Source organism: Lepidochelys kempii, chromosome 3, assembly GCF_965140285.1.
Source record: "Lepidochelys kempii isolate rLepKem1 chromosome 3, rLepKem1.hap1, whole genome shotgun sequence".
Lineage (NCBI taxonomy): Eukaryota > Metazoa > Chordata > Testudines > Cheloniidae > Lepidochelys > Lepidochelys kempii.
The window spans coordinates 407,142-426,618 of record NC_136382.1 but is presented as its reverse complement, the minus strand read 5'-3'; the positions used below and the strand labels follow the sequence as shown (position 1 = coordinate 426,618).

Sequence of the window (19,477 nt, the reverse complement as noted above, 5' to 3'; positions counted from 1 at the left end):
GAAGCTAAAGGTAACCTCGCTAGCACCTGACCAAAATGACCAATGAGGAGACAAGATACTTTCAAAAGCTGGAGAGGGGGAGAAACAATGGCCCTCTCTGTCTGTGTGATGCTTTTGCCGGGGACAGAACAGGAATGGAGTCTTAGAACTTAGTAAGTAATGTAGCTAGATATGCGTTAGATTCTGATTTCTTTAAATGGCTGAGAAAATAACCTGTGCTTAATAGAATGTAGATTCCTGTTTTTGTGTCTTTTTGTAACTTAAGGTTTCAGAATCATAGAATCATAGAATATCAGGGTTGGAAGGGACCTCAGGAGGTCATCTAGTCCAACCCCCTGCTCAAAGCAGGACCAAGCCCCAACTAAATCATCCCAGCCAGGGCTTTGTCAAGCCTGACCTTAAAAATATCTAAGGAAGGAGATTCTACCACCTCCCTAGGTAACGCATTCCAGTGTTTCACCACCCTCCTAGTGAAAAAGTTTTAACTAATATCCAACCTAAACCTCCCCCACTGCAACTTGAGACCATTACTCCTCGTTCTGTCATCTGCTACCACTGAGAACAGTCTAGAGCCATCCTCTTTGGAACCCCCTTTCAGGTAGTTGAAAGCAGCTATCAAATCCCCCCTCATTCTTCTCTTCTGCAGACTAAACAATCCCAGTTCCCTCAGCCTCTCCTCATAAGTCATGTGTTCCAGTCCCCTAATCATTTTTGTTGCCCTCCGCTGGACTCTTTCCAATTTTTCCACATCCTTCTTGTAGTGTGGGGCCCAAAACTGGACACAGTACTCCAGATGAGGCCTCACCAATGTTGAATAGAGGGGAACGATCACGTCCCTCGATCTGCTGGCAATGCCCCGACATATACATCCCAAAATGCCATTGGCCTTCTTGGCAACAAGGGCACACTGCTGACTCATATACTTCTCGTCCACTGTAACCCCTAGGTCCTTTTCTGCAGAACTGCTGCTGAGCCATTCGGTCCCTAGTCTGTAGCGGTGCATGGGATTCTTCCGTCCTAAGTGCAGGACTCTGCACTTGTCCTTGTTGAACCTCATCAGATTTCTTTTGGCCCAATCCTCTAATTTGTCTAGGGCCCTCTGTATCCTATCCCTACCCTCCAGCGTATCTACCTCTCCTCCCAGTTTAGTGTCATCTGCAAACTTGTTGAGGGTGCAATCCACACCATCCTCCAGATCTTTTAGGAAGATATTGAACAAAACCGGCCCCAGGACCGACCCTTGGGGCACTCCACTTGAAACCGGCTGCCAACTAGACATGGAGCCATTGATCACTACCCGTTGAGCCCGACAATCTAGCCAACTTTCTATCCACCTTATTGTCCATTCATCCAGCCCATACTTCTTTAACTTGCTGGCAAGAATACTGTGGGAGACCGTGTCAAAAGCTTTGCTAAAGTCAAGAAACAACACGTCCACCGCTTTCCCCTCATCCACAGAGCCAGTTATCTCGTCATAGAAGGCAATTAGATTAGTCAGGCATGACTTGCCCTTGGTGAATCCATGCTGACTGTTCCTGATCACTTTCCTCTCCTCTAAGTTTTGCCTAGAGGGATTCTCTGTGTTTTTAATCTGATTACCTGTAAGGTATTTACCATCCTGATTTTACAGAGGTAATTCTTTTTACTTTTTCTTCTATTAAAATTCTTCTTTTAAGAATCTGAATGCTTTTTCATTGTTCTTAAGATCCAAGGGTTTGGGTCTGTGGTCACCTATACAAATTGGTGAGGATTTTTATCCAACCTTCCCCAGGAAAGGGGGTGTAGGGTTTGGGAGGATTTGGGGGGAAAAGACGTTTCCAAAAGGGCTCTTTCCCAGTTATATACCGGTTAGACATTTGGTGGTGGCAGCGATAAAGTCCAAGGGCAAAAGGTAAAATAGTTTGTACCTTAGGTAAGTTTTAACCTAAGCTGGTAAAAGTAAGCTTAGGAAGTTTTCATGCAGGTCCCCACATCTGTACCCTAGAGTTCAGAGTGGGGAAGGAACTTGTGCTAGTTTCGAAAAGGCTCTTTCACATGAACAGCTTGTAACAGGTAAGACTGCAAAGCATTGAATAGGTTTGTAAAAGGCCTGGAACATGGAAGACTGATCTGATTCCGTTAGCCAATCAAGCCACTCTCTGGTGGTGTTCATAGTGCTACCTTTAGGAACAGATACATCATAACTCCGCAGCAATCCGACTTCAGCTTCCAACTCATCCAAGGACACTTTAAATTTGTTGGCAGTGATTCTCATATCGTCCCTGCCAATGTCTAAGCTCAGCAGTTTTCCCGTTGCGGCACAATTTTACAAGTCTCCTGTTCAAATCGCTGGTCAATGCTGGTAATCGTTGAGTCTAGGAGTGGGGAAAAGGAAGTTATTCTCTCCTGCTCCTCTTTTATATCAAAGTGATGCTGGGACTCAAAAGCGTCATCAATACAAGTGGACGTTTTTCTCTTCTTAACTGCAGGAATCGATATATCATTCTCTACACACATTTTCACACTGTCATTGAAAATAGATTGAAAATATTCTGGGCCACTTCTCATTGCAGCCAAAGAGTTACCCAAGCTTTTCATCCCTGTCATTGCAGTAAGTAAATTGAGATCTGGAGCTTGAAGAGCCTTATTCACTTTTACCACCATCTGGAGAATAGGGTGCATCATGTGAAGGGCAAAGATGAACTTGAACGAATTTAGTTCATGGATAAGGCCCCTGGCTTTTATTTTAGCATCAGCAAGGCGAGTTGTTTCGATAATCTCTTGTAAAGCTTTTAAAGTGATGGAGTAGCTTTTGTTTTACAGCAGCCACTGCTTCTGCTCTGCATGCCCATCTTGTGTTTGATAGTGACTTCAAAGTCTTCAACTGGGATCCTACTTCTTGTGAAATCTTCTCCATTATTGCATGTCGCACAGGACTGCCCTCCATGAAGGCATAAAGAGTCTGAATGAATAACACCAAAAAAATCAAAGACGGTTCTGTTTTGTTTACTTGAAGTGCAGGCATCTACTAGGACGAGGTTCAAACAATGCGCATAGCAGTGTACATAGAGCATTTCACTGTTTCTTTCTTTACATTTCATTTGAGCTCCCGCAGTACATCCAGACATAGTAGATGCGCCATCAAAACCGACAGACGTCACTGATGACCCGTCAATTTTAAGAATGCCAAGGACGTCATTTAACTGGTCAAAAATAGACTGAGCATCAACTGTTAATAGTCTCTGAACAGATACAAAATGTTCAACTGGACTATGTTTTTCATTGTCAAAATACCGCACCACAATGGACATCTGTTCATGGTGTCCGCAGTCAGTAGTGTTGTCGGCAATTATTGAGACCACTTTTCCAACTAGTGAAGACACAATCTTTTGTTGCACAACGTTGTGCAAGGCCACAATTAAATCATTCTGGATGCGATTACTCAGAGAGGTAGCGTTTTGAGGAGATTGTTGCACATCCTTTGCCATTATAGGATCATATTTTTGGAGCATATTGACAAGATTAGAAATAAACCTTTCTCAAAACTGTCAGCATTTTCATCGTGACCTTTCACCTGAATGGTCTCCCACCTTTCACCAAACACAGAACAATGTCAGTCTGTCGCTCCATTACACTTCGGTTTTGGCACCGTTCTTCTTCTTGTTTAGACAGATAAGCCTGCTTGCCCTCATCCAAGAATACATCAATAGGTTTCCCTTCATTAAAACTTGACCATGAAGAACAGCTCAACACATGAGATTTTGACAGTTTGTGGTTTTTAAAACATTCGTTAGCCCCATGCCAGTTTCTGAATCCCTTATCAATAAATGCTGAATCAGTGTGACCTTTGTTTGCTGCATCATTAGAGGAGACGAAACGGCAGTAAAAGCAAAATGCTGCGTCCTTTGATGGGCTGTATTCTAATCACCTAGACTTTTCATACCAGTCAGACTGAAAACTTCTTTGTTTATTCCCTATGTTACTTCTAGGAAACATGCTCAATCTAGGCTGATAAGGACCTCTAGATAATAGAGACTGGCGTTCTAATCTATTTTTTGGAATATCACAGACTGGGTCATCAGAGGGAACGTTTGATGGCTTTGAATAGGAGCTACACTGACCTGAGCTAAGAGACGAAGTCTGTTTCTAGTGGTCATTGCTCAGTTCATTGCACGCACTGGAACTGGTGGCAGCATTCTCTTCAGGTACGTTCTTAACTGAGGAGTCCGAGGTATTTGCACAACGATCAGCACGTTCATTATTATTCAGTTTGTCGGCTCCTTTTCTTCTCTTAACAACGAACCCATCCATATTTTAAAATTAAAAGGGGGTATCATATGATTGAATTAAAACGTAAAGCCACGGGCTTGTTACGCTATTTCAATAGAGTACACGCGACAAAGATTCTCCAGCTTTCAACCTGACCCCACCACACGATCCACTGTCTACAGCCAAGCTCTGCGATACAACCGCATTTGCTCCAACCCCTCAGACAGAGGCAAACACCTACAAGATCTCTATCAAGCATTCTTACAACTACAATACCCACCCGCGGAAGTGAAGAAACAGATGGATAGAGCCAGAAGAGTTCCCAGAAGTCTCCTACTACAGGACAGGCCTAACAAAGAAAATAACAGAATGCCACTAGCCATCACCTTCAGCCCCCAACTAAAACCCCTCCAACGCATTATTAAGGATCTACAACCTATCCTGAAGGATGACCCAACACTCTCACAAATCTTGGGAGACAGGCCAGTCCTTGCCTACAGACAGCCCCCCAACCTGAAGCAAATACTCACCAGCAACCACATACCACACAACAGAACCACTAACCCAGGAACCTATCCTTGCAACAAAGCCCGTTGCCAACTGTGCCCAAATATCTATTCAGGGGACACCATCACAGGGCCTAATCACATCAGCCACACTATCAGAGGCTCGTTCACCTGCACATCTACCAATGTGATATATGCCATCATGTGCCCACAATGCCCCTCTGCCATGTACATTGGTCAAACTGGACAGAACACAAATCAGATGTCAAGAATTATAACATTCATAAACCAGTCGGAGAACACTTCAATCTCTCTGGTCACGCGATTACAGACATGAAAGTTGTGATATTACAACAAAAAAACTTCAAATCCAGACTCCAGCGAGAAACTATTGAATTAGAATTCATTTGCAAATTTGATACAATTAACTTAGGCTTGAATCGAGACTGGGAGTGGCTAAGTCATTATGCAAGGTAACCTATTTCCCCTTGTTTATTCCTACCCCCCCCCCCCGATGTTCTTGTTAAACCCTGGATTTGTGCTGGAAATGGCCCACCTTGATTATCATAGAATCATAGAATATCAGGGTTGGAAGGGACCTCAGGAGGTCATCTAGTCCAACCCCCTGCTCAAAGCAGGACCAAGCCCCAATTAAATCATCCCAGCCAGGGCTTTGTCAAGCCTCACCTTAAAAACTTCTAAGGAAGGAGATTCTACCACCTCCCTAAGTAACGCATTCCAGTGTTTCACCACCCTCCTAGTGAAAAAGTTTTTCCTAATATCCAACCTAAACCTCCCCCACTGCAACTTGAGACCATCACTCCTTGTCCTGTCCTCTTCTACCACTGAGAATAGTCTAGAACCATCCTCTCTGGAACCACCTCTCAGGTAGTTGAAAGCAGCTATCATATCCCCCCTCATTCTTCTCTTCTGCAGACTAAACAATCCCAGCTCCCTCAGCCTCTCCTCATAAATCATGTGTTCCAGACACCTAATCATTTTTGTTGCCCTTCGCTGGACTCTCTCCAATTTATCCACATCCTTCTTGTAGCGTGGGGCCCAAAACTGGACACAGTACTCCAGATGAGGCCTCACCAATGTCGAATAGAGGGGGACGATCACGTCCCTCGATCTGCTCGCTATGCCCCTACTTATACATCCCAAAATGCCATTGGCCTTCTTGGCAACAAGGGCACACTGCTGACTCATATCCAGCTTCTCGTCCACTGTCACTCCTGGTCCTTTTCCGCAGAACTGCTGCCGAGCCATTCGGTCCCTAGTCTGTAGCTGTGCATTGGGTTCTTCCGTCCTAAGTGCAGGACCCTGCACTTATCCTTATTGAACCTCATCAGATTTCTTTTGGCCCAATCCTCCAATTTGTCTAGGTCCCTCTGTATCCTATCCCTGCCCTCCAATGTATCTACCACTCCTCCCAGTTTAGTATCATCCACAAATTTGCTGAGAGTGCAATCCACACCATCCTCCAGATCATTTATGAAGATATTGAACAAAACCGGCCCCAGGACCGACCCCTGGGGCACTCCACTTGATACCGGCTGCCAACTAGACATGGAGCCATTGATCACTCCCCGTTGAGCCCGACAATCTAGCCAACTTTCTACCCACCTTATAGTGCATTCATCCAGCCCATACCTCTTTAACTTGCTGACAAGAATACTGTGGGAGACCGTGTCAAAAGCTTTGCTAAAGTCAAGAAACAATACATCCACTGCTTTCCCTTCATCCACAGAACCAGTAATCTCATCATAGAAGGCGATTAGATTAGTCAGGCATGACCTTCCCTTGGTGAATCCATGCTGACTGTTCCTGATTACTTTCCTCTCGTGTAAGTGCTTCAGGATTGATTCATACACATTGTAAGGAGAGTGATCACTTTAGATAAGCTATTACCAGCAGGAGAGTGGGGTGGAAGGAGGTATTTTTTCATGCTTTGTGTGTATATAAAAAGATCTTCTACACTTTCCACAGTATGCATCCGATGAAGTGAGCTGTAGCTCACAAAAGCTTATGCTCAAATAACTTGGTTAGTCTCTAAGGTGCCACAAGTCCTCCTTTTCTTTTTGCGAATACAGACTAACACGGCTGTTACTCTGAAACATTACAAATACTGTAGATACTGCGCTGGGCATGCTGGACGCGGCCGCGCTTAGAGGTCAAAGAATTTTCTAGAATAATAGTCGGGGGGGAGGACCAACGGTAATGCAGCGCCACAGTCGTGGGGTCGCATGCTGCGAGCGAACGCAGGCTTTCTATACATTTCTCAACATCTATATTACGCAATTCGGCGCTGATTGCATAACACTACAAGCCATACTTTAAAACTAAAAGAGCGTATCATGCGATTAAATGAAAACACAAAGCCACTTTTTCTGAGACATTAGGGCGTGCCTGGGCACGCCCCGTACACACGCCCGTGGTTGCTGTTCCTGAATGGCTCAGCTGTACTCACCTCTTGGACCAGATCCTGTGCACCACTTAGCACTAAATCAAGAATTGCCTCTCCCTTTGTGGGTTCCAGGACTCGCTGCTCCAAGGCGACCTCATTAATTATCTCTACAAATTTTATCTCTGCATCCCGTCCTGAGGTGACATGTACCCAGTCAATATGAGTTTTCTATTTCTATTTCTATGAGTAATCAATATGAGTTACAGAGTTTTCTAGCTTTATAGTCTCTCCAATCTCCTGGAGCATTTCACAATCACCATCACCAGCCTGGTCAGGTGGTCGGTAGTATATCCCTACTGCTATACTCTTATTATCCAAGCATGGAATTTCTGTCCCTAGAGATTCTATGGTACTGTTTGATTCATTTAAGATTTTTATTCTATTTGACTCTGGTTTTTTTTCCCCACATTTAGTGCTACTCCCCAACCAGCACAACCTATTTTGTCATTCCTATATACTTTGTACCCTGGTATTACCGTGTCCCATTGCTTTATCCTCATTCCATCAAGTTCCTGTGATTCCTGTTACATCAAATCCTCACTTCATATCAGGCCCTCAAGTTCACCCATGGTACAATTTAGAGTTCTTGCATTTGTATATGAGCACTTACAGAATTTGTCATTTTTTAGCTGTCTTCCATTATGTGATGTTATTAAATGGGACTCTTTCTCATTTGATTTTCTCGTCAGTTCCTGTCTGTACTTTATCAACTCTTAAGTACCATAGGATGAATTTCATCAGGCTCTGCTAACTTGAATACATTTAACTTATCCAAACAATCTGTAACCTGTTCTTTCCCTATCAGGGAATGTGTTGCTTCCCCCTTGTTGTTAATATTAATTGTGTTGAGTCTGCCTGAAACGCGTGCTCCTCCACACCTGTCGGCTTTCTCCCAGCCCTTAGTTTAGAAACTCCTCTGACCTTTTTAATTTGACATGCCAGCAGTCTGGTTCCATTTTGGTTTAGGTGGAGCCCATCCCTCCTGAATAGGCTCCTCCTTTCCCAAAAGTTGAAGCAATCTCAGAACCATTAGCAATTATTTTTGAGGGTGGGTGCGCCCTCAGAGAACTGAAGAAGGGAAAATATAGTACATACCTTTAAGCGAACACAGCCTAACCAATCAGCTTAACTTCAATACCTGGAAAGATGCTGGAACAAATGATTAAACAATCAGTTTGTAAACCCCATGAGATTAAGAGGGTTGTAAGGAATAGCCAGCATGGCTCTGTCAAGAACCAATCATGCCAAACCAACCTAATTTCCTTCTTTGACAGGGCTATTGGGCTAGTGGATGGGGGGAAGCAGTAGACATGGTACAACTTGATCTTTTTGTATTAAGGTTTTTGACACAATCCCACATGCCATTCTCATAAGGAAACTAGGGAAAAGTGGCATAGATTAAATTACTATAAAGCGGGTGGACAATCGGTTGAAAGATCATACTCAAAGAGTAATTACCAATGGTTTGTTGACAAACTGGGAGAATATATCTAGTGGGATTCCCCAGGAGTCAGTCCTGGGTCTGGTACTAGTCAATATCTTAATTCATGACCTGGATAATAGAGTGGAGAGTATGCTTATCAAATTTGCAAGTGACCCCAAACTGGGAGGGGTTGCAAGCACTTTAGAGGACAGGATTATAATTCAAAATGACCTTGACAAGTCAGAGAATTGGTCTGAATTTAAGAAGATAAAATTCAGTAAAGACAAGTGCAAAGAACTACACTTAGGAAGGAAAAATCTAATGCCCATCTACAAAATGGGGCATAACTGTCTAGGTGGCAGCGTACTGCAGAAAAGGATCTGGGAGTTATAGTGGATCACAAATTGAATGAGTTGTCAATGTGATGCAGTTGCAAAATGGCTTATTTTCCAGGGTGTATTAACAGGAATATAATCTGTAAAACATGGGCGGTAATTGTCCTGTTCTACTCAGCACTGGTGAGGCTTCAGATGGAGCACTGTCCAATTCTGGGTACCACACTTTAGGAAAGGTGTGGCTAAACTAAAGAGTCCCGAGGAGACCAATAAAAATTATAAAAGGGTTAGAAAACCTGACCTACGAGGAAAGGTTACAAAAACTGGGCATGTTTAGTCTTGAGAAAAGAAGAGTGAGGGGGGACCTGATAACAGTCTTCAGATATGTTAAGGGCCGCTATAAAGAGGATGGTGACCAATTGTTCTCCATGTTCATTGAAAAGTAGGTCAAGAAGTAATGAGTTAATGAGCTTAATCTGCAACAAGGGAGATTTGTTACGCATTAGGAAAAGCTTTCTAACAATACAGATAGTTAAGTTCTGGAACAGGCTTCCAAAGGAGGTAGTGGAATCCCCCGTCATTAGAGGTTTTTAAGAACAGGTTGGACAAACAAATCTCAGGATGGTCTAGGCTTACTTGGTCCATTCTCAGTGCAGGGGGCTGGACTTTATGACCTCTCGAGGTCCCTCCATTATGCCTTTTCCCCTCCCATGTGGCTTACTTTGTGTTTATTGACATTGAACTTAACTTGGCATCGTGTTGCCCATCGCCAAGCAGGGTTAGGTCTCTCACATTGCTCACACCTCGCTCTGGTCCTAACCTAAGTTCCCTCTAAGCCACACGGCCACACAGCTCCTATTAAGCCCCACACAGGGGCTCAGGGCTGTGGCGGGGAGAGATGCCCCTCCCCGCTGGCCCCAGAGCAGACCTCCCCCCCAGAGGCCCCAGCGCAGACCAGCCAGGAGAGAGAAGCCCCTCCCTTGGCCCAGCCCCAGCATGGACCTGCTGTGACTGGAGGAGAAGAGCCCCTCCCTTGGCCCAGCCCAGCTCCGCTCCCCCGGCCCTGAGCTGCTGGTGCAAGAGAGGGCTCATGGGAGTCCTCTCTCCCCACTGCAGCCCCGGGGCAGCCTGCACCCCAAACTCCTCATCCCTGGCCCCACCCCACAGCCTGCACTCCCTTTCACCCCAGCCCTCTGTCCCAACCCTGAGCCCCCTCCCGCACACCGAACCCGAACATAAATTTTGTTATGTGTATCAATATGACGGTGATGTCGCACCTCCCCTCCATATTGATGCACATAACAAAATTCATTCTGCACATAGATGTAAAAAATTAGAGGGAACACTAGTCCTGACTAACCTAAAGAATTTTGTGTCAGCTGCAGACTTTGCTACTCCACTGCTCGTGGATTCTAAGGCCAGAAGGAATCACTGGGCTCCTCTAGTCTGACCTGCTGCATATCACAGGTATTCACTTTTGTTTGAAGAAAAGCACATTTTTTAGAAAAACATCCAATTTTTATTTAAAAATTGCCAGTGGTAGAGAATTCACCACAACCCTTGATGTATTATTCCAATGGCTAATAACCAGTGTTACAATTGTGCTTCGTTTCTAGTCTGTTAGTGTCTGTCAGCTTCCAGCCCCTGGACCTTTGTTACTACCAGATTTCTGTTTCTTGTGTAGGTTTATAGAGACACTTGCTCTTGGGAAAGCTCCTTGCTAACGCCATCTAGTCCCCAGCACTCCCACCATGGCATGCAGTTATAACAAACCCACACCTGCCCCCTTTCCAAAGAAGGTCACAGGCAAGAAGTGAGGTCTGAAGAGGTGCTTGCAGCTTGGAAGACCTGACTGACTGTTGTCTCCTCAGCCCAGCATTACTCTACTCTTTCTGCCCCCCCACCCCCGCACACATATCCTGTATGGAGCCATGATGCCTGGGGCAGTCCCTGCTGTATCTCCAGTCGCCCTTCCTTGTGCTCAGTACAGAGGTATGCAGTGGGCCCAATCCTGCAGCTCCCATTGAAGTCAGTGCACCCAGAGCATGGCCTGGACAGTGCGAGATGGGCTGGAGCAATAACGGCTGTGTTCCTTGGCTGCCGGGCAGCCCCTGGGCTCTGGGAAAGCTCCCTGCCCCCAGATCCTGAGGGAAAGCTCCGGAGTCTCTCTCCAGGGGTTTAGGAGCGCCACTCTCCGTCCTTTGGGATCTCCGCAGGCTCTGAAGGGCTGGACACACTCTCCTCCATGTTAGCCCATAAGGCCTTGTGCCTCGCCCACCAGCCAGTGCATCAGCTCCAGGGCCAGTGCCCGCCACAGACTCGGTCCTCAGCGGCCCTGGCCCTCCCGGGGAAGGCTGTGCGCCGGGGCTCTGCCTCCTGGGTTCCCAATCATGAGGCCTCCCAGGCAGGGAGAGGGTTTGCCACAGCCACAGTGGGAGACAGGAGGCAGCAAGAGGGCTTGTGGGAAAGAGGGGGGCAGGGATCTGGATGGGGTTCTACAAGTGTCATTTAGCACAGATCCCTGGGGAGCCGGAGCTACCCTCCCTCCATCTCTGTATTTCCTGACGTGCCAGAAGGCCAGTCAGTACTGCCTTGGCAATCCCCAGTGCCCCCCCAGCCCCTCCACACCCACGTTCAGAACAGGGATTGCAGGCCCAGTGCCCCCCCCCAGTCCCTCCACACCCACGTACAGAACAGGGATTGCAGGCCCAATGCCCCCCCCCCCCCGCAGCCCCTCCACACTCACGTACAGAACAGAGAACGCAGGCCCAGTGCCTCCCCCCCCGCCCCTCCACACTCATGTACACAACACAGGCTGCAGACCCTCCTTCCCTGGGCCCCATCCCCGAACAGCAGCTGGGCTGGAGGGGGGATGCTCCACTCTCCAAACACACTGATCACCTTGGAGGACAGCTTGTGTCACATCAACAGGCAGCTTTAGGGCTAGAATCGGCGCCCAAGTGTCCCTGCAGCCTCTGAGGACACCCCTGCTGAGATGTTAATCTGCGGCAAGGTGTACGGGATCATTGTGTTTCTCTTGGGTGGCAAAGGAAGCAGGAGCTGCCTGATGCGACCTCTTTGTGCTTGGCACAGGCAGGGACAAAACGTGTTCCTGGCTTCCATAGCTGTTCAATCCATAGCTGTCCAGGCCTTTTCAAAGTGTTGTAACACCGAGAGAAGAGAACACTGTATGGGGGTGAGCTGAAATGGCAGCTAACTGGCCCCTGACAGAGCTGATGGCTGTAAAGAGCTGACGATCCCTCCTGCAGGATGCCATCCTGCCCTGTGGCAGAGTGAATGTCAGACACCCCAGAGCCCAGCCTCACCCTGGTCCCATCCCACTGAACAGCTGCCCAAGTGGTTCTGGCTTCTTGCCTAACCCCTGTTAACTGAGGACAGCATTTCCAAAGGTGCCCACTGAGTTTTGGTGCCTAAGCTGAAACACCTGGGGTCTGATCTTCAGAGGTGCTGGGCGCCCTCAGCTCCAGGGGAAGCCAAGAGCGGACCTGCGCCTGCGTGAATCAGAACCTAGGACTAGATGGACAAAAGGAGTTAGGCACCTAGGTCCCAGGTTTGCACAAAACTCCCACTGAACCTTGCAGGTGCCTAAGCTCACCTGGCACGTAGGTAGATGCACATAGGGGCAGATTCCATGAGTCTGGGCTGGAGCACCCACCAGCAGCCAGCTCCCCCCAACCAACTCTTCCCCCTCCCTCCCAGCACCGCCCTCCCACTGTGATCAGCAGTTTTGCAGCATTTAGGAGGCGCTGGGAGGGAGGGGGAGGAGTGGGGAGGAGGCGCGCTCAGGGGAGGAGTTGGAACTGCGTGAGAAGAGGTGGGGCAGGGATGGAGTGGGGGCGGGAAGAGGTAGGGTGGGGATGGGATCTTGGGGAAAGGGGGAGTGCAAGAGTGGGGCCTGGGGTGGAGCAGGGGTGGGAAGAGGCGGAGTGGGGGTAGGGCCTGGGGCCCGGAGGAAGCCAGCGCCTGTGTGTCTGCAGGAAAATTCCCTTGGCACCTGTGTTTCCAGCTCTGAGTGGGTGACCTGCAGCCTCGCTCTGGGCATCTGCACACCTATCTCCCACCTTAGTTTTTCACTAAGAGGGTGGTGAAACACTGGAATGCGTTACCTAGGGAGGTGGTAGAATCTCCTTCCTTAGAGGTTTTTAAGGTCAGGCTTGACAAAGCCCTGGCTGGGATGATTTAACTGGGAATTGGTCCTGCTTCGAGCAGGGGGTTGGACTAGATGACCTTCTGGGGTCCCTTCCAACCCTGATATTCTAGGATTCTATGATTCTAAGCTCCAGGCAAGTCCCAGGCTGGGGGAAGATAGGCATCTGGCTGATCCCGTAGGTGGCCTCAGGGGGTGGAGGAGGAGCTCCCTCATAACTTTTAGGGAGAGGGGAGGCGCTGGTTTGGGGAGAAGGGATTTGAGCTACCTGGCAGGTGAGTGCTCTAACCACTGAGCTGTGGAATACTCTGATGGGGGCCTGCTCAGTCTCTCCTGTGAACTCTGGATAAATCATTTGGGCTGGGGATCGAGGGCACACAAAGGTGAGAAAACTCACTTAGCCAAGGTGTGGGTGACTCAGGCCCCAGGTCCCCTGCCCCAGAAAGCAAAGAGCAGAATTAAAAGGTCAGTTTTCACTCTGGCTGAAGTTAACAGCAACATGGCTCAGTACTGGTCCTGCATTGTTTACTATATTGATTAATGAGCCGGAAAGGGGAGAGAGCGTCACAGAGGGATGGTTAAGGGGTGATGACACAGACTGTAAGTACCTTCATGGGGAACAAATATTTGATAATGGGTGCTTCAGTATAGCAGAGGCAGGCCGAACAGAAGCCAAGGGCTGGAAGCAGAAGCTAGACAAATTCAGACTGGAAATAAGGCACAATTTTTTAACATGATTATTAACCACTGGAACCACTTGTCAAGGGCTCTGGTGGCTTCTCCCCCACTGGCAGTTTTTTAAATAAAAAGGGGACGTTTCTCCAAAAGATCTGCTCCAGTTCAAACAGAAATTAATGCAGGAAAATCCTAGGGCTTGTGTTATTCAGGAGGTCAGACAAGGTGATCACAAGGGTCCCTTCTGGCCTTGGGATGTATGAATCTATGAACAGTGAAGGAGCAAAATCTGCAACTGACACAAAATTCTTTAGGTCAGTCAGGACCAGAGAGAGCTGTGAGGAACTTCAGAGAGACCTAACCCAGCGGGGCAACGGGCAATCTGACGGCAAATTAAATTCAATGGTGATAAATGCAAAGTAAGGCACATTGGAGTGAAACGTTTAAACGATCTGTACAGCTTACAGGGTTCTAAATTAAACTGTACCAGCCCGCAAAAGGACATAGGTGTCACTGTAGACAGTTCAATGAAATCTCTGCTCAATGTGCAGCTGTTGGCAAAAAACAAACAAACAACCTCGTGTTCAGTTGCACACGGAATGGGATAGAAAATAAGATGACGAATAGCCTAATGCCGTCATATATATAAATGGTGCAGCTTCAGACAGATCCTGTGTGCAGTGACCGTCTCACATCCACAGGGATACTGCAAAGCCTGAGGAGCACAGAGACTGGAGAGTGATCAAGACATGAAAAAGAGAGATCAAAATGACTGGGCTTGTTACCTCAGGAGAAGAATAAGAGGAGCTATGATGGAAGTACCTACAATAAAGACTGGTTTAGAGCAGGTAGATTGAGAGCTCATTTTCTCCGTCTCATAACCCAAGAAAGAAGGGACAGTAAGAAAAACTGAAAGCAGGGAATTCAAAACTGATAAAAGGAAATATGTTTTCACACAAGGTATAATCAGCCCATGGAATTCACTGCCACAGGAAGTCATTGAGGCCAAGGGTTGGCATTCAGAAAGGGACTGGAGCTATATGGATAACAAGAATATCCAGAGTTATCATAGTTAATGATAACAAAAGTTCTGGCAGGAAGCATAAACCTCCTGCTTCAGGTTTTAAGATTATCTGTAATTATTAGAGACCAGGATGAGGACTAAAGTGTGGGGCAGGTTATCCCTAACTGCGGCTGTGGTGTTCTCTCACCTTCCTCTGTCGCACTGGTACCAGCCGCAGCATCTTGCACTAGGTGGGCCTTGGGTCTGATGCAGTCTGGCACCTGTGCACCTAAAAACTGGCCTGCACTCCAGCAAGTAGAGCTGACCTGAAGCTCTTAATTTCAGCTGCTTTATAAATAAGCAAAGCAGACAATGACATCTAAAGGGAATGTTAGTAACTTTCTTGTACTTACAGTGTGGGCTTGCTGGGGCTTCAGTGATGCAGGGATCTGGTGCAGACCCTCTGCATGTGGTGTATTTCACCCTACATGATTAAATTGTGAGCTCTAGTAGAAAACGAAACGGTAATGCAACCTGCCTCTGGTTGTGCAGAATGTGGTGTGATGTTCTGAAGAAGCCAGGACTTGCCCCCAGAGCTAACCAGTGACACCCAGATGCAGTGGCTCAGCTTTCCTGAGTGCGCCCAGCACAAGGAGCGCAGGAGAATCATGGAATATCAGGGTTGGAAGGGACCTCAGGAGGTCATCTAGTCCCACCCCCTGCTCAAAGCAGGACCAAGCCCCAACTAAATCATCCCAGCCAGGGCTTTGTCAAGCCTGACCTTAAAAGCCTCAAAGGAAGGAGATTCCACCACCTCCCTAGGTAACGCATTCCAGTGCATCACCACCCTCCTAGTGAAAAAGTTTTTCCTAATATCCAACCTAAACCTCCTCCACTGCAACTTGAGACCATTACTCCTTGTCCTGTCCTCTTCTACCACTGAGAATAGTCTAGAACCATCCTCTCTGGAACCACCTCTCAGGTAGTTGAAAGCAGTTATCAAATCCCCCCTCATTCTTCTCTTCTGCAGACTAAACAATCCCAGTTCCCTCAGCCTCTCCTCATAAGTCATGTGTTCCAGTCCCCTCATCATTTTTGTTGCCCTTCACTGGACTCTCTCCAATTTATCCACATCCTTCTTGTAGTGTGGGGCCCAAAACTGGACACAGTACTCCAGATGAGGCCTCACCAATGTCGAATAGAGGGGAACGATCACGTCCCTCGATCTGCTCGCTATGCCCCTACTTATACATCCCAAAATGCCATTGGCCTTCTTGGAGGAGCTTGGAACTCTACAGACTAATCAGGTTTTTTTTGGTAAAACAGTCCCCCTCCCCCCTTACTCACACAAGCAGGGGCAATGAAGTTACACCAGGGATGAATTTGGGCCAGTGGGGCTGCTTGTATGACTATGGTAAACAAGATTTGTTCTTCAGCAAGGAGGGGGAACTGTACTGTTTACATGGCAGCTAAGTCAGGGCTCTCCGTTCTCCCGTGCTTGGCTCGGCAGCGGGCCTCCGCCGGCAGGAACGGATACCCTATCGAGCCGCCTCGGTGGGTTCTTCGCCTTCCCAGGTGGGAAATCAGAACCGACTTCCAGGCGCTCACCGGGGGCCGGGGGGCAAAGGGGCGGCGGGGACCGCAGCGCGGGTGAACCCCGGCGCGGCCGGGGCTGGCGGGCTCGGGTCGCTGCGGAACCTCCCGCCTCTGTCCCACTCTCCGCTTCAATCCGCGAGCGCCGCGCAAGCCGCTCCCGCAGCCGGAGCCCTTTGCGCTGCGGGGGCTTCTCCGTGGGGTCGCAGCCGCGCCGCGCACCGAGCCGCCGCTGCCGGGCCCGGGTCTGGCCGGCTGCGGGGCTCGGCGCCGGCTTCACCCCGGTGCCAAGCCGGCCAGAGGACCCCGCCCGGCCCGCCCCCGCCCGCACTCACTTGCTCGCACCAGGCAGAGGTCGCAGCTGAAGAGCACCAGCACGGCCGAGTGGAGGCAGGCGGGGAAGGGGGCCATGGCCCCGCCGGGGGCAGCCCGCGGGGGCCGCAGGAACCCCGGGCTGGGGCCGCAGGAACCCCGGGCTCCGTGCCCGCCGCGGCGGGATCGGCCCCTGCGCCGGTGCGCAGGGACAGGGGGCGCGGCCGGGGCATCAGCCTCACAGGGGGCGGCCCCGCGGGACAGGGGCGCGGGGCTCCCCGCCGGCGCCCCGCACCGGAGCCCGCCGCAGCGCGCCGGGGGGCAGCCGCGCCCAGGGAGCCGGGCGCGCAGCGCAGCGGGGCAGGGGCGGGACGCGGCGGGCACCGGCCGAGCGCAGCGCGCAGGCTGGAGACTGGCGGGACCTGCGCGGCCAGCACCACGGACAGCTCCGCCCCCCCCCTCCCCACGCCGGCCGGCTCCGCCCCCAGACCCCGCCGCGCCGGCCGGCTCCGCCCCCAGACCGCCCCCCCTCGCGCCGGCCGGCTCCGCCCCCAGACCGCCCCCCCCCTCCCCGCGCCGGCCGGCTCCGCCCCCAGACCGCCCCCCCTCCCCGCGCCGGCCGGCTCCGCCCCCAGACCGCCCCCCCTCCCCACGCCGGCCGGCTCCGCCCCCAGACCGCCCCCCCTCCCCGCGCCGGCCGGCTCCGCCCCCAGACCGCCCCCCCTCCCCGCGCCGGCCGGCTCCGCCCCCAGACCCCCCGCGCCGGCCGGCTCCGCCCCCAGACCGCCCCCCCCCCGCGCCGGCCGGCTCCGCCCCCAGACCGCCCCCCCTCCCCGCGCCGGCCGGCTCCGCCCCCAGACCGCCCCCCCCCCCCCCGCGCCGGCCGGCTCCGCCCCCAGACCGCGCCCGCCCCCCCCACCCCCCGCACCGACCGGCTCCGCCCCCAGACCGTGCCCCCCCTCCCCGCGCCGGCCGGCTCCGCCCCCAGACTCCCCCCCCTCCCCGCGCCGGCCGGCTCCGCCCCCAGACCGCCCCCCCTCCCCGCGCCGGCCGGCTCCGCCCCCAGACCGCCCCCCCCCGCGCCGGCCGGCTCCGCCCCCAGACTCCCCCCCACCCCCCGCGCCGGCCGGCTCCGCCCCCAGACCGCGCCCGCCCCCCCCACCCCCCGCACCGGCCGGCTCCGCCCCCAGACTCCCCCCCACCCCCCGCGCCGGCCGGCTCCGCCCCCAGACCGCCCCCCCCTCCCCGCGCCGGCCGGCTCCGCCCCCAGACTCCCCCCCACCCCCCGCGCCGGCCGGCTCCGCCCCCAGACCGCCCCCCCCTCCCCGCGCCGGCCGGCTCCGCCCCCAGACTCCCCCCCACCCCCCGCGCCGGCCGGCTCCGCCCCCAGACCGCCCCCCCCTCCCCGCGCCGGCCGGCTCCGCCCCCAGACTCCCCCCCACCCCCCGCGCCGGCCGGCTCCGCCCCCAGACCGCCCCCCCCTCCCCGCGCCGGCCGGCTCCGCCCCCAGACTCCCCCCCACCCCCCGCGCCGGCCGGCTCCGCCCCCAGACTCCCCCCTCCCCGCGCCAGCCGGCTCCGCCCCCAGACCGCCCCCCCCCCGCGCCGCCCGGCTCCGCCCCCAGACCCCCCCCGCGCCGGCCGGCTCCGCCCCCAGACCGCCCCCCCTCCCCACGCCGGCCGGCTCCGCCCCCAGACCCCCCCGCGCCGGCCGGCTCCGCCCCCAGACCGCCCCCCCCCCGCGCCGGCCGGCTCCGCCCCCAGACTCCCCCCCACCCCCCGCGCCGGCCGGCTCCGCCCCCAGACTCCCCCCTCCCCGCGCCAGCCGGCTCCGCCCCCAGACCGCCCCCCCCCCCGCGCCGCCCGGCTCCGCCCCCAGACCGCCCCCCCCCCCGCGCCGCCCGGCTCCGCCCCCAGACCGCCCCCCCTCCCCGCGCCGGCCGGCTCCGCCCCCAGACCGCCCCCCCTCCCCGCGCCGGCCGGCTCCGCCCCCAGACCCCCCCGCGCCGGCCGGCTCCGCCCCCAGACCGCCCCCCCCCCGCGCCGGCCGGCTCCGCCCCCAGACCGCCCCCCCCTCCCCGCGCCGGCCGGCTCCGCCCCCAGACCCCCCCGCGCCGGCCGGCTCCGCCCCCAGACCGCCCCCCCCCTCCCCGCGCCGGCCGGCTCCGCCCCCAGACCGCCCCCCCCCCGCGCCGGCCGGCTCCGCCCCCAGACCGCCCCCCCCCCCCCCGCGCCGGCCGGCTCCGCCCCCAGACCGCCCCCCCTCCCCGCGCCGGCCGGCTCCGCCCCCAGACCCCCCCGCGCCGGCCGGCTCCGCCCCCAGACCGCCCCCCCCCCCCGCGCCGGCCGGCTCCGCCCCCAGACCGCCCCCCCCCTCCCCGCGCCGGCCGGCTCCGCCCCCAGACCGCCCCCCCCCGCGCCGGCCGGCTCCGCCCCCAGACCGCCCCCCCCCGCGCCGGCCGGCTCCGCCCCCAGACCGCCCCCCCCCCGCGCCGGCCGGCTCCGCCCCCCAGCCCCCCCGCTCCCGCAGGGCTGTGTTCACGCTGTGACATGGCCTCGCTGCCCGACGGGGGGTGTTTGCTCAGTGGACGCGTTTCCCCCATCGCCTGTGCCGGTCTCTCCGGGCACCTGGCCCTGCTCCTCCCCTGCTCTCGCTGCGGTCACACGGGAGCTCTCCCTGCAGGTCCTGCGGACACGAACTTGTCCCCTGGGCTGGTTCCGAGGTCTGGGAATCGCCGCCCCAGCCCT

General features: G+C 53.5%; 1 protein-coding gene across 2 annotated transcripts in view; it reads right to left on the bottom strand.

The window, feature by feature from the left end:
* Window positions 1–16,918, bottom strand: part of FNDC4 (fibronectin type III domain containing 4) — a 51,749-nt gene extending 34,831 nt beyond the window's left edge. For both annotated transcript variants that reach the window (XM_073335395.2, XM_073335394.2), the window contains exon 1: window positions 16,754–16,918. In XM_073335395.2, the coding sequence (XP_073191496.1) occupies window positions 16,754–16,829 (76 nt within the window). In that variant the 5' untranslated portion in view covers window positions 16,830–16,918. The remainder of the gene's footprint in view (window positions 1–16,753) is intronic.
* Window positions 16,919–19,477: the final 2,559 nt, after the last annotated feature.